Source organism: Prinia subflava, chromosome 14 (assembly GCF_021018805.1).
Source record: "Prinia subflava isolate CZ2003 ecotype Zambia chromosome 14, Cam_Psub_1.2, whole genome shotgun sequence".
Classification (NCBI taxonomy): domain Eukaryota; kingdom Metazoa; phylum Chordata; class Aves; order Passeriformes; family Cisticolidae; genus Prinia; species Prinia subflava.
This window is the reverse complement of record NC_086260.1, coordinates 15,447,201-15,461,617: the sequence shown is the minus strand read 5'-3', so window position 1 is coordinate 15,461,617 and position 14,417 is coordinate 15,447,201. Positions and strand designations below refer to the sequence as shown.

Sequence of the window (14,417 nt, the reverse complement as noted above, 5' to 3'; positions counted from 1 at the left end):
ATCAGCAGCTGCACAAATGGTACTATAGAGATGGACTGCTCTGAAAGTGGTTTTTGCTCTATTAGAGGTCAGTCAGGTCGAAATGAGCTCCTGTGTGTTACTAGAATGTGAACTATACAACACTGCTCCCTCCCCTCAAAGCAGGGCTTTGTAGGGAATGGTGTCAGGCAGAGGAGACCTGAGAAATGACCTCTCAAGACAGGGTGGCTTCTGCTTCCCTGCACCTACAGGTCCTTGGATGTCCTTGGCTGCACTACTGAGGGAAGGGAAAACTGAGACAGGAGGAAGCACAAAGGATACAGAACATTGCTGAGTAGGTATTTCCTAGATTTCTCATGCTTCAAGACTGCAATGGTGAGCCGGAGGTAGTGGATCTAGGAAAACAGGAGAAGCAAAAGTGACTGCATCTGCAGAACACACAACTCTCCAATAGCTACAGTGTGACAAAACTGCCATCTCTCGATGAAACAACTACAGAATCCAAAACATCAGGGACAAGGGGACATAACAGAGGCTGTCTAGTCACAGATTCCTGGGCATTCAGAAGTGCATACTCACTTGTAATCCCAGGTCTGGGATGATGGGGGAGAACCTGTAAGCCCGCAGCAGGGACATCAGTAGCTGCTTGAGGCACTCATGCACTTCATACTCCTGAGAAAATAAGAAATACATTGAAGAATGACAGCAAGGAGTCAGGAACAGCTATAGCTCCCAGAGTGAGACCTTGGAAGGAAGCATTCATTTATGAACTGTGAAAGCAGGTGCTCTGAACCCACAGTGTCCCTCTGACTCCACAGGAGAGAGTCCAAGCAGAAGTTGGTGCCAGTGCTTTGCTACAGGGAAAAAAGTTCCTGCAGAAAGTCCGACCCAAAATCACCTACAAAAAGCCAAAGTCCCAGGCCCTATTTGTTGGGCAGTCCCCAGTCCTCTTATTCCCTGACTCTACCCAGGACACAGTGTTGGTAGAACCAACCCAGAAAAGAAAGAAGTAAGTCTTGGGTAAATGTGATGAGAGAAGAGTTATGTGTTTGAATCCAACTCATAGCCAACCAGCAGGATGAGGGACAACTCTTCCACAAACACAGCAGTCCTACCAGAGGGTCCAGATTCCCTGCCACGATGGTGGGCCTGAAGGAGTCACGACGTTTTTCCATTAAACTTCTCGTGGCAGCTGGCTGGGCCAGTGCCCACATCTGGGAACTGTTACCCACAGGGCAGACGTGCTGTCTCCAAGCAAATCCCTGGCAGTGACTGGCTCTGTGTAACCACCCAAGCACTCCAGCAGCAGCAGCTTCCCAGCTGCCTCAAACGTTTGTCCCAGGAAGGAGTAAGCTCATCCAGCATGGATAGGAAGGGAAGTTGGAGGAGGCTTTTCTCCAGCAGTGCTGGAGATAATGAGAGTGCACTGCTCACTTCTACCCAAGTTCTGCACACTTTGATTGATCTCTTCAGCACATGGCAGCACTTAAGACCTCCACAGTCAAACACAAATTAATAACAATCAGAAGACTATCCTTATTGATAAATTTGATGTTTCCAGAAGCAAGAAGTTATTAACCATCATCTGTTCCTTTAGCAGTAGGAGAAGCTTAGAAATGCGTGGTTAACCCATCAGTGTCTGCATTCAACCCTCAGTGCCTGGGTGTGCAGCAGCAGCCACATGAGCTAATTGAGAGGGTGGTCTACCACAAAGAAAAAAAGAAGAGAAAGACACCGAACACTACCATTTTGTAGGGAAGGCTCCCATCCTCAGCACCTCCCTGGGATCCCTAGGGAGGAACCAGCACCCCAGAAACTCACCTCCATAAGAAGCCACATGAGATCCAGCAGCTGCTGAATAAGGGGGTGGGCCTCCACTGCCCCTCCTCGCTCAAGGATGCTCAGCAGGAAGGTCATGAGCACATCTTCCACCAGGTACACCTTGCACTGCACACAGACAGCCAGGTCAGCACTCCTCTGTGGCACAGCCCCTTCCCAGCAAAAGCTGGGGATTACTCTGCCTTGCAAGAGCAGTAACAAGCACTACAGAACCTGGCAATGGGCAGGCAAAACTCACCATAAGAGGGGAGAAATAATTGAAGATGTGAGCTAATGTAATCAGCACTGTGGGTTCTCCCTGCAGCTGCCACATGGATGTGTCTTTCTCCACCAGCTTCCCCTCCTGCAATGACAAACCCAGAGAAACACATGGCTTGGATCTAGCCCAGTCCACCTGTACACCAAAAACTGAATGAAGCACGTGCCTGGAGCAGCCACTGTTGCTGTCCCATGCCTGACTGCACTGAAAACCTTGAACATGGGAATTTAGAATGCCAAAGAAGCCAGGCCTATTCCTCTGGAAAGCTGCAGTGCAGTCCAGGTGTCACTGTCAACCACATGCAGGCACTTTGACAATGTTTTTCTACGAAAAGGCTTAAGTTTACATGATAATTAAATGGGAACACCTTCAGAGGAGGACAACTAGCAAAGCAGGCCTCCATTCAAGCCAAATCCATAGCATATAGCATTCCCTATGCTTTGGGCATAAACACATCATCCCTCATCCTAGTGGAAAACAGTGCCACAGCAAACAGTGCCACAGCCAAAACAATCCTCAAGGCAGACCTTTCAGAATTCACATTACTGAACATCAGTAAAAAGCTTAGGATATGAACAAACTGATTTCAAGGGTGCAAAATCAAATCCAGCAGTTGTGACTCTGACAAACAACACTTCTTGAATACTGGCAATGAAACCGCATAGGACTGAGAACAGCAAAGCCCAGTATGACTTAAATTAAGTCCTGGAACTATCAGGAAGCCCATTTTGCAAGCCAGAGAGCTCCAGGGACACACATGCCCCATGCAGACACTTAGACTCCCGGGTGTATGGAAACATCTGAGCTGGCAGCATGTGCCAGGGAAAGCAGAACCCCATTTCCCAGTGTGGTGCCCTCAGATCCATGCAGCGATGCCAGCCTACCGTCACATCTATTCCAATATGGATCACATTCTTCAAGTAGCCCAACAGCTTCCGAGCCTTCAGCAGGTCTGCCACAGGAGGATCTTGCAAGGGCCGGTAACCTTCCACTGGATAAGTAGGGAAGTGTTAAGGGAAAATGCAATCTGATCCTTTTGGGACTTCTTTTGTCTGTGCAAGGAGAAGATTCTGTCTGCTTTACTTTGTACCCAGTCCCTGTTCAAAACACAGTGTCTTCTACATGGATGATAAGTCACAAGCTCTTATCTCCACTTCCTCAATACTGTAGGCAGAAAGTATTTCACTTCTGCTTGGGGTGAAATCCTTTTTTCATCAGAAAGACCAGCTGGAGCTCCCACTACAGCCATCAACAGGCACAGCCAGGACTGCTCTGACAGGAGCTCCAGGCCTCAGCATTCACACAGCAATAGGCAACACTAAAACCATGTCAGAGATCCCATAAGGCTGGGAGGTAAAATAGACAAGTGACCACAAGGCTCAGATTTAGGGTTTCCAAAACTGCAGTGAGAATTTTGCAGGATCTGAGTGTCTAGGAGCAGGCAGCCCCCAGCTGAAGCAGCAGCTGCTGCCTCAGAGCTGAAAGCAACTCTCATTTCAGAGACTTATGTTTGTGTTCTGGAGTTCTGCTTCAGCTAAGGAGGTATTTGACTCTTCTCTCCCTGACTCAGCTCTGCACACAAGTGCTGACAGCAGAAAGGTAACTGCAACCAGGTGTGTGTATTCTACAGCCTCCAAAGATGGCCTCAGGACAGGCTCTTCTCCCTTCAGACCTGCTCTCCCCACACCTAAAGGATATCGGAGTGGGCGGCTTCCGAAGTTAAAAGCAACAGACTCTTTGAAGGAGAGGCTGATGGCAGGGAAATAAGCCATTCCAGCCCCCCTGGTGATGTTGTCAAAGGCAGTTCCCAGAGATATGCCATTCCTGAAAAAAGAAAACCCACAAGGTTTTAGTCACAGCAGGAGGGGTGTGAGGTCAGCTGGGCAATACAGATATCAGCTTGCCAACAGAGACACACAGTCAGTCATGCCTCCTGTCATCCTTAACCTGGCACACATGCAAATGTCACAGCTCTGCTGAGTAACAGCCACGGGAAGCACAGGGGCACTCCCACTTTCATATCAGCATGGGAAGGCACTGGAGCCTACACAACATGCAGAGCCCACTCAGCTTCAAGGGCAACCCAAATCTGTGAGATAATTAAAGCAGTGGGACATTTTAAAGCATGTGACATTTTGGCCTCATCTACTTGATGTTGGTGGTAATCAAGGATAATGTTTTCAATCTACTCCTCCATAAAAGATGACACAGACCATCTAACAGTTCTTAACTGCAACAGACTTGTTGCAGGCCAGGGCCAGAGAACAATTCTCACTGTACATGAGAGCTGGAAACTGGAGATTTATCACCCTTTCCACAGCTCCTTGTGAATTTAGGACAGGCAAGGTCTACACTGACCACAAAAGCAATCAGTTAAACCCAAGTGTGGCATTAAGCATCACAAGAGATGCCCTTCCCTCTAAAATTCTGGCAAACTTTACAAAGACTTTGTAGCTTGAACATCTTCCTGCCAAATGTTTTTAACTGAACTGAGACCCAACAACCCATTCAGATGGTTTCTGAACACAAGGCAGGAAAACAAAGGCTGGAACTACCAAGGAACATAAAGGGGAGAGAGCAGAAATAGGGCTCAGCAACCTGCTGAGCAGTGAGGAAAACTTTGTTACACAGTGACATAAAGCAGGGAATGGAGCAAAGATGCTTACAAGCAGAAAGCAATGGTGCCCTCATCAAGGTCTATCAGGCAGCTGACGATGTCTCCTGCTGCCCAGGACTGCAAGAGAGGGGGAGAAGAGGTTAAACATGTATTCTTTTGTGTACCCACACCACAAGAAAGACTGCAACCCAACCAGTCCCTTGTGATTCAGGGTTAAAGAAGAGAGAGTTCCTTCTCTCAGCAGCTCACAGAATTTTCAGGCATTTCTGGAAGCTGCACATAAAGCCCCTGACTGGGATCTTTTTCCCCTCTGGCACTAGGAATGTGTATTTATCCCAACAATGCACCATGCTCTGATGTACTACAGAGAACCAGAGCCTTCCAGGGACCAACAGCAGCACTAGGCTGGGATTCAGTCTGTGGGGGCTGCTAAACAAAGCACCCAGACAGCACGTCCAGCATCCCTAAAGTACAGACAAGTGCTGGCACCCAGACTGAAGCAGGGAGGAAGGCTTGAGGGCCCTTCACAAGGCCCAGCAGAATTCTCTGGCCAGAAGGAGTCACCTTCCTTCTCTTCCCTCCTCTCCATGCCACTCCTGGGGACAGCTACTCACTTTGCCATAGTTTGTAGTAGTCACGTTCCACTTGCGCACCCTGTTCCCATCATAGGCATACGAATCTGGCGTGTCCCCAACGCCCTCCTGCACCAAAGCACAAAAGAGGAGACTCACACCAGGTCAGGCACAGAAGATTCCTCTCATTGCAAGAGAACCATTAAGGGAGAAACCAGTGGACAAGGAGAGCAGCTGACAGCACACACGCTCTGCCTGGGAAAAGTCCTCACTCCAGAAATGAATCCAGTGGCTTGTGATCTTTGGTTCAGAGAAATGCACCACTCCCTACTCATTGTTGGGTCAGAAGAAGTGTGCTGGCATCCAACATTTCCCATTTCTATCAAAGCAGCCCCCCGGGATGCCCATCACTTCCCCTCTCACGTAATGCAGGGTGACAAGTCAGTGAAACTCTGCAGCTGACACCCCTTTCCAGCACCAAACATCCCACCTAGATGAAACAACATCCCACCCTCTTCCTGGGCAAAAGAAGTCCTGTGGCACCAGCTGCTGAGGCCCATCCCAAGGGACAGGCTGCCAGCACTGCAGACACACAGACTTTTTGGGAAAGACACCAGCCGAAAGTCAATATGTAGCAGTTCTGTGTGCAGCAAGAGCACAAACACACCCAGCACAGGCTTTCACACTGTGCACCATTCTGTGGATGCACACCAGAGTCTCATGAAGACTCTGAAAACAGCAGGCCTGGCATTTTGGGTGTATATATGGCATTCCTGGTGTGAATGCCAGCAGGGCACAGCACCACTGCAATGCTCTTCACTGACTGAAAAAGCAATGCAGGAGCATCCCCCAGAGTAGCTATACTACCTCCTGATTAAATCTGCAGTTGAGAGTACACCAGCCAATCTGCATGAGTCCCTGGGAGGAGATGAGCACCTCATAAATCCATTTCCCTGAAAGAAAATGAGATGTCACACAGTGAGTTCTTGTTCCCTGGCCTGTTGCTAGAGAAGCTGAACCTGACACTGCTCCCACAGAGATACATGTGGCACACAAAGGAAGTTCAGGGCATCCCCAGGAATCCGCTCCCACCCCTTTACTCTGGCATCACACAACTCCCCATCCTTCTCATTCCCTGAAAAAGTTCAGTGAATAGACAGGGGATGAGAGTGGTCAAGATCTGGAACATATTCAAGATTTCCTGAGTTCTCCAGTTGTCTAACTCCCCATACCCTCCTCCCAGGGTCTTTTCTCAAAGCAGCACTGGTTTATCTCCTTACCTTTATACACACACGTTGTGGCCCTGATGGACCCAAAGTTACTGTGGCCGATCACCTGGACCAACAAACAAAAGATATTTTAACGTCAGACAAAAAGAGAGGCTTGTCCAGTCCTTCCTTTTCCCTCTGTCCTAGCACTCAAAACCAAAGCAAGATGGAGAGCTATTCAGAAGGACAGTATAGGGACAAGAAGGGACATCTTCCCCACCCCAGCAGGTGTCCTTGGAGTCAGCTGGCCCCAGGGAATCCATCAGGGCCCTCTCACAGCTCATCTGTACTTGACAAACCCCAGTGAAGCACCCAGCATGGCAGCAGTACAAGGGTAACATGTTGACAGACAGGTTCCCAGTGAATTGGCACCAAATTGTATACAAAAGTGATTGTGATATGGGAAAGATACATGAATGCTGGACAAGCTAGAACAAAACTATAGATTCAAGGTGTCCAGAATAAAGGCCAGGATTGGCAGGTAACATGCTGCCTAGAAATTGAACCGTTCTAAATCCTCATTCTTGCTATCTTGGGACAGATCATGAAGAGGAAATTAAAGTAAGAACAGGGAATTCACAGACAAGGCAGTCCTATCCATTCTGTGGGTCAAATCTAGGTACAGCCAAAGTAAACCACATCAGGTGGTTAAAGGGAAAGGGGAGGTCAGGGCAGCCTGATGTGTTAAAGGCTAAAAAGCAGGCATAGATCCAAGGGAGGGAATCAGCTCAAGAGCAGGGGATGTGCTTGCTCGGTGAAGGAGTGAAAGGAGTGCAGAAATTACTGAAGTAGGAAAGGGTTAAATTCCAGTGGATTCTTTCAGCTGACTTTTTGCACAGGCAACATCAGCTAAGGAGCAAGCAGGTAATTAGCGGAAATAAAGGAGAAAGGAAAACCTCAGCTTTGGCCTCTTTCTAGCCTTTTAAGAACACCAGAAGGAAGGAAGGAAGAGGCCGCCTGCTGGAGGGAGGGACAAGAGAGCTGGCTGCTTAACCAAGTGAGCCCCTGGGCCAGGGTAATCCTTTCACTTCCTCACAGCCCCACTCAGGCCTTGCTGAGGCTTAGTGGGACTGCTAGACTTTTTCCCAGGAGAGCTCATTTCCTCCAGGATCCTGAAGCTTTTAGGGCAGACTCCATTTACACACACTACAAAGAACAAACCAAGAGGCCCCAAGTGCTTTTAGTCCCACAGAACCATTTTCTGCTGTGTCCAGCAACACACTCACCCCAAGTAAGTCATCATCGACCAGCAGGAGCCCCTCGAAGCCACTCGTGTGGTCCAGCACCACAGTGGAGGGACCGAGGCGGCCCTCTGCTACCTGATCTGAAACAAGAGTGGCAGAAAACCTGTTGGGGAGAGCTGTGCATGATTTAACAGTTCACCCGCTGGGTGCTTCCATCTAGACTGTGACAGCACCTGGATTCTGCTACAGGGGAGGAAGATTAACATGGTGTTGCCTATGTTAGACCCTGAGAAACTCAGAAAAGGAGAGAGATCTAAAGGAAAGTCTTTGCAGCAACTCAGCTATGAAGCATTCAGGACACATTAAATTTTCAACACTAAATTTTCCCGAAAATTTTATTTTGACAAAATTTGAAGGCTAAACTCTGTGTCAAATGTTTGGCCAACGTGTCACACTTCGATTGCAGCCAGCAAGAAAAATTTGCCTTTCTAGGAGGGGAGCCAGGTGTTTCTTGCCACATCCTGATTCATTCAGAGAAACTAGTAAGAACTACTAAGAATCTTACTAAGAGTAAGAACTTACTAGAGGTAAGATGCTAGTAAGAACACAGGGCACAGCCTGAGGCACAAATTGAATACATGTAGTGGAGACCAGCAAGTAAAAATTATCAACAAGCCTCTGTATCTCCCACTGACAACAGCACTGCACACTCCTGGTCAAAGCAATGGCTCTGCATATCATTATCAGTAAAACACCACCACCATTTGCCCCACACTGCTTTTCCAGACATTTTAGCCTGGAAATATGCCTCCATCTGCAAACAAACCTGCTGCAGGGCTGGCTGATGAGCCCCTCACAGGCAGGATTTAATAGCACAGTAAATTAGAGCACAGGGAGGCAGAACAGCGCTCACTCAGGGAAATGCCTTTCATGATACAACTTGTCCTTCCCAATTAAGCAGCACAAGCAAGAAGCACAAATTGGGCAGGCAGTATCTCCTACCTCTGCTGTCTTCAGAGCCATTCTCCTCTGCCAGCAATCGCTCAAGGTGCTCCTGCAGGTTCTGGAACGTCAGGTGCTTCCTAGGGAATAAACACACAGGAGCTCTTAAAAAACCTTTGTCTCCAGTTTTTCAAGAGCTGCAGCCCAGACACATGTCCTGTGCTGAGACATGAACCATGAAGTTCTGTCGATCTGTTTCATGTCATGACTCTAAGGAATTTGTTGCCCATCATGTCAGGGCAATGAAGGAAGGAAGGACCAAACACAGCACAAACAAGCCAAGCAGTTAACAAAGAATCTTAGTCTTCAGTCTGCTCAGAAGTGTTTTGAGGCAGTAAGAAAACTGTGGTACAAGGCAGCAAGAAACCAGCTGTACTACCAATAACTATGGACATGACTTTGCTGCAGCCAGCATCATACAAATGTGGCCCAAGTCAGGATTCATTTTTCCCCCAAAGTATTTTGCAATACAAAAGAAGAGAAAGGACCCCAGCAGCAGCTGTAGCAGTTCAGACAAAGGTCAGGATAGTCCAGCATCTTCTCTCTGTGAAAAGAGCTAAAACCATTTTGTTTTCATACTGAAAATTCTCTCATGCATCCCCTTTGGGTCACTGTTATAGAGAACTTACTGCCCTTCCTTGGTTCTCTCCTTTCAAGGATAGTTTACTTAGCTGATCCTTGCACCAGAACCTCCTTTTACTGTGAGAACCACTATTTGTTCCTATCCCTGCTTCCCATTTCCAAAGCCATCTGGGAAACAACTTCTCGCTTCTCCAGAACTACGGATTTCCCTAAGACTGGTGAGAGACATTGTGAAAGCCTGGATGGATGTGAAGATGCACAGAAGTGAAATCACAGAAACACTTTTGGTTGGCATGAGAAGGGTGGCTTCAGCAAAGCTGCTTAATCAGCACTGGCATGGAGGAGGAGTTCAGGGAAGGAGAGTGGAAGAGCACGACCCAGGCAGAGATGTCTGCAGTGAGCTCCTCTATGAAGAATTCAGGCCTTTGAAGGCAAGATGTCATACCATAAAAGTTGCTCTCATATGGCAAACGTTATTTCCAAGACCTCTTTGACTGCTGCTGGGCTTTCTACCAAGCAGTCACATCCAGGGCAAAAGGGTGGAAGGCAGGAAAAAAAAAATAGACCAGTCCAAAAAACTATCAGTTCTGTGCATTCAAGTCATTAATCACCAGACAAAGCAATCAGAAATGCTGAAACCCAAAATGCTCAGGCAGATGGACTGCTCCAAGGCTGGCTGGCAGGAGAGCTTGTGGTAAAGTAACATGACCCACTTTGCCTCCCCCGCACCATCACCCCGGCTCACCAAGAGCCAGAGGGCCAGGAACTATTTATAGCAGCCCTGAGCTCGTGTTGGAGCTGGCAGCCCTAAGTATAGCCCGTGGAATGTGACCCCAGCCACGCTGCAGCACTGCCAAGCAGCAGCAGCCACGGGCCTGCCTCACTCTGCCACACTCCTGCCTGCCCTCAACCTGCCTGACTTGCCTCTGGCAAAAGAGATGCGAGAGGAATTCCTGTCATCCAACACCACAAGTTTCTAGGATAAAAGATGAAGGAGAACTGAAAATAAAAAGGGAAAAAAAGCTGTCACTAGACAGGAATTTTGTGTTTCTCCTCCTTTGGTGACTCCTAATAAAATTACCAACAGTTCCACAGCCTGAAAAATGTATGGTATTTCATGGATCAGTGACAGTCTTGCCTTTAGGTTACAGGGCACTCACAACCTATTTTTAATTCCTGCATCTGAAATCTGTGCATGTTGCATTTACAAGCAAAGGGGGAACAGGAACAATCAGGTGAATGGCTACTTATTTCGAAAGTATTGCCTGCTGATGTTCTAGATAGGATTTTTCAGGCAAGAATGAATCCTTCCTCACAAGCACCTGGAAAAAGCCATTAAAAGAGCAGACCTCAGAGTTGTTTCTGTAACATGGAGCTGCTGTGCTTTTAACAAAGATCACTGTGGGGTACTAAAAGATCTCTCCTTTCATGCAGTGCTGTTTATCTGGAGGTGGCATCGCTTGCCACCTGGGCAGTGAGAAGTCTGATACCTGTAAGCAGCTGCAGGCTGGTTCCCATCAGCACTGGTAAAGACTCGATGCAGATAATCATTCAGCAGCCTGCTGTTCACAATCCCTTGGGAAAAACAGAAAGGAAATAAGCTTAGAGAGTCTGGGGTAACCTCAAACATGCATTTCAGGTAAAAGCAAGAAACTGGTAACTACGGGTAAATTATGTTAATGTTTGCTGATTAACACAGTGGAAAATGCAGCTTCAAGCAGTCATTCACCACCTTACTGTCCTCACTAGCAGAACCAGAGTCCAGCATTATTGGGTGCATCTCCCCAAAAAAGGCTCTTTCCAATTTGAGCTGCTCTGCCATAGCAACCAGAAGTCTATAAACTGCTCCACACAGGTGGAAGTACATCCTCAGGAATCCTGCTGTGCTATTTCCTCATAAAGTAACTCCAAAAGCTGAAGGTAGGAATCCAATTTCATTAAAAAAAACCCAACAGCTTAACCCTACTGCAATTCCTGATGTCCTGCTCATACTCAGGATGTCTCTTAACCACATAAAAGATGCTGAGATGGAAAGGCTGCAGGTGCAGCTCACCTCATGTAACTCAGAACCCTCCTTAATGATGTGTGCCTCACCTTCACTAAACAACCCCTAGTGTCACACTGATGCAGCACTCCTTGTTTCTGAGCACAACAGTGCCCTCAAATGCCAGATTTGTGGTCTCATAAGCACACTTGTGCTGGACTGGTGAAGCCAAGAAAAAAACCAGACTGCCTGGCAGGTAGCAGAATTTCCCAGAAAAGGATTAATTTGAGAATCTGACAAGCTGCTCATCCTGGAAGGGGGACTCCCTAAATCTGATGAATCTCAAATCAGATGGCAGGCAGGCAACAAAACATTCTCCAGCCTTATGAGGCAGGGCTATACGGCATGCTGAAGAAAAGGCTCTGTGACATGAGTTTCTGGAGTTTTTGTACTGCAGCAATGTCCCATCCAAAATCTTATCTCACTTTGAGGATTTACTCAGTTTCAGCCCCCTTACACCTCACACCACCAAGGTAACTGCAACTGGAAGCCAGCTGGTCTCAAGGCAAGGGATGCTCCCTGGATCCACAGTGCTCCTGTTTTCACAAGGCAGGTACAGGCCCCTACCTGTGACCTTGGACTTCTCTGGCTCAGTGGTCAGCCTGTAATTCTTCCTTGAGAAAGCAGTCCCAGCTCCTCTTGACGTCATTCTTCACAGGCACCACTTCCAGAGCAGACATAAGATGGGCAGAGGCCTAGAACAAAACCTTCTGGGGAGGATGCCGCCTTTAGACTTCTCCTGTTCTTGGAGGTTGGTTTACCTGAATTAAACAACAGGGATAAGCCAAAAAAATAGCTACAGTCCTTGCATATCCTAATGACATTACACAAGAGGCCCCAAAGCAGCTAACTGCTGACCCTGCTCTTCAGTCCTGCTGTTGTCCAACAGCTCAAAACCTTCCCAGAGCAGATGAGCCACTAAGACACACTCCAGACAGACACACAAACCCCACTCCAAACAGAGGCACAGCCACAACCAAGCCAGAAACACAGGCAACCTTCCCACCAAGCCTGGGCCAGAAGCACTGAGCCAGCAGCACTGCCAAACACCGCTGAAACTGCGAACCGCGCTGCACTGCTGCTCATGTCCTGACAAACACTTCTGCCTTTCTCTCCCACTCTGTATTCTTTAGGACAGCAACATGTGCCTGGTTAATCTTCTGTTTAACAGCTGTTTAGATTATTCCACCACCCAAAATAAAGAGAGAGGGAAAAGGAATGAGACAAATGCAGATGGACTGGACTACAATAGAATATCACTGACTACAACAGGAAAGACCCAGCTGTCAGAGTCACAGGGACAAAAGCAGACACAGGTAATATACAATAGTGTTTACAAGTGAAAATCCACCACGAGACTACAGATTCAGGAGCCTTCCTGATATCACCAGAATGCTATCAGAGCTGACATGTGCCGGGACAAAAAGAATACATTCAAGTGGCTAGTTCCATCCAGCTTCCAAATGTTAGGTTACAACATTTGGAACTCTCCTGCTTCCAGCTGTCCCAATAGTCAACCCTCACTGGAAGACTCTCCCTGAGCATCCATCTGTCAAAGCACTTTGTGACACACAAAAACAGGGAGATGCAACAGGTTCAAAGGTTGCAGGAATTAAATGCTTGTTGGCAATCTCATGCAGAACAGAAACTAAGGTGAACCCAAGAAAAGTTAGTGACTCCAGAAAAGGAGTGTCAAGTAATACAAGCAACACGGCGACTCCAAATCACCTGAGCTTCAGCTAGACTTGGGAAAGGGTTTCCTAAAGCCCCTTTCCTCAGGACCACCCCAGCACCCAGCAGTGGAGCAATGCTGCCTGGCCTCCCTCCTGCAGCACTGCTGAGCAAAACAGGGGGAACAAAGCAAAAACCAGCCTGGATCAAAAGTCCTGAATGATGCGTCAGGAACTCAAAACAAGAGATAAAACAATAAAAAGAAACACATCGTTTACTACCAAAGCAGAGCAGACAGCACAATGTGTACTACCCTAAAAGTACTCGACAAATGACATGATTTCACCTCTGTCAGGACAAGTTAAAAACACCCGAGGGCAGTCAGGAGTGCCCACGGCTGTCCTAAAAGGCAACCCCTCTGGTAACCAGCGCTGCTGAAAGCGACTGAATGCCCAAAGCAGAGCATGCAGCACCGACACACTGGCACCACGTGAGATGCATTGCTGCCGTGCCAGGGTGTTCGCTCGGCTGGAGCAGAAGCTGCTTTCAACAGGTCTGAGAAAGGGCAGAGCAGGGGGACACACATCTGCCCCACGTGCGATTCACAGAAGCAAAGATGAGCCCTGCTCTGAGCCTGGCCCCGGGCTGAAATCCCTTCTCTTGGCAAAAGCAAGCAGCTCCCAGCACCAGGGCAGAACACACAACACAGGAGCAGCCAGATCCGAAGTGGAGGCGACTGGAGGCAGGAGAGGAGGCTGAGAAGCCAGGCCGTCCAACACAACTTTGTGTGGCAGCTGCCGGCTGAGCCCTGAGACTCGCAGCAGGCAAAGCAAACAGGACAGCCCGATATGATCACAAACCCGCCCTGCCTTCACCCCAGGCGTGGCTCCCGTGGCACCCCAGCCTGCCGGCACCCCCAGCCCACAACAGCGGGCAGCACTGCCGTGCTCACACCCAGGAACCGGCCCCAAAGCAGCACGCCCCGAGCCCAGCGGCGCCCCACAACGCAGAGACACCCCCTGAACCGGGCGGCGCTCCCTGCCGCCACAGATACCCCCAAACCCGGCAGGACCTTCCATGCCCACAAACACCCCAGAACCCCCTACACCTGCCTACAACCCGTGAGGCGCGGCAGCCGCCCCCCCGATCGGGAGCCTCCCGCATAGCCGGACGACGCTCCCCGAGCTGGCCGTGCCCCGAGCCCCCCGCGGGCCCCGGGGGAGCCCCCGCGCTGCCGGGACCGGGCCCCGCGGCCGCCGCACTCACCGCCGGCCCGGCCGCGCCGCCGCCGCCGCCGCTACGGCGGCCCGCGAGGGCCATGGCGCACGGGCGGGACGCGTTGCCGGGAGACGGGAGGGACTCTCTCCGCGCTCCGTAGGGCCGGGCCGCGGGGCCCTGCC

The 14,417-nt window shown here is 49.2% G+C and overlaps 1 protein-coding gene across 2 annotated transcripts in view; it reads right to left on the bottom strand.

Moving 5' to 3' along the window:
* RNF123 (ring finger protein 123) overlaps nt 1-14,416 on the bottom strand; it is a 47,524-nt gene extending 33,108 nt beyond the window's left edge. The window contains exons 1-15 of one of the 2 annotated variants that reach the window (XM_063411219.1): nt 14,284-14,416; nt 11,914-12,107; nt 10,793-10,877; nt 8,721-8,800; nt 7,761-7,858; nt 6,547-6,601; nt 6,134-6,219; nt 5,309-5,395; nt 4,744-4,811; nt 3,776-3,901; nt 2,962-3,076; nt 2,057-2,161; nt 1,801-1,926; nt 559-651; nt 301-374 (exon numbers count right to left, since the gene is read on the bottom strand). In XM_063411219.1, coding sequence (XP_063267289.1) covers nt 301-374; nt 559-651; nt 1,801-1,926; nt 2,057-2,161; nt 2,962-3,076; nt 3,776-3,901; nt 4,744-4,811; nt 5,309-5,395; nt 6,134-6,219; nt 6,547-6,601; nt 7,761-7,858; nt 8,721-8,800; nt 10,793-10,877; nt 11,914-11,995 — 1,280 coding nt within the window. In that variant the 5' untranslated portion in view covers nt 11,996-12,107; nt 14,284-14,416. Of the gene's footprint in view, nt 1-300; nt 375-558; nt 652-1,800; nt 1,927-2,056; nt 2,162-2,961; nt 3,077-3,775; nt 3,902-4,743; nt 4,812-5,308; nt 5,396-6,133; nt 6,220-6,546; nt 6,602-7,760; nt 7,859-8,720; nt 8,801-10,792; nt 10,878-11,913; nt 12,108-14,129; nt 14,261-14,283 lie in introns of those variants that run through there. The other variant, XM_063411220.1, reaches the window with a different exon arrangement.
* Nucleotide 14,417: the final 1 nt, after the last annotated feature.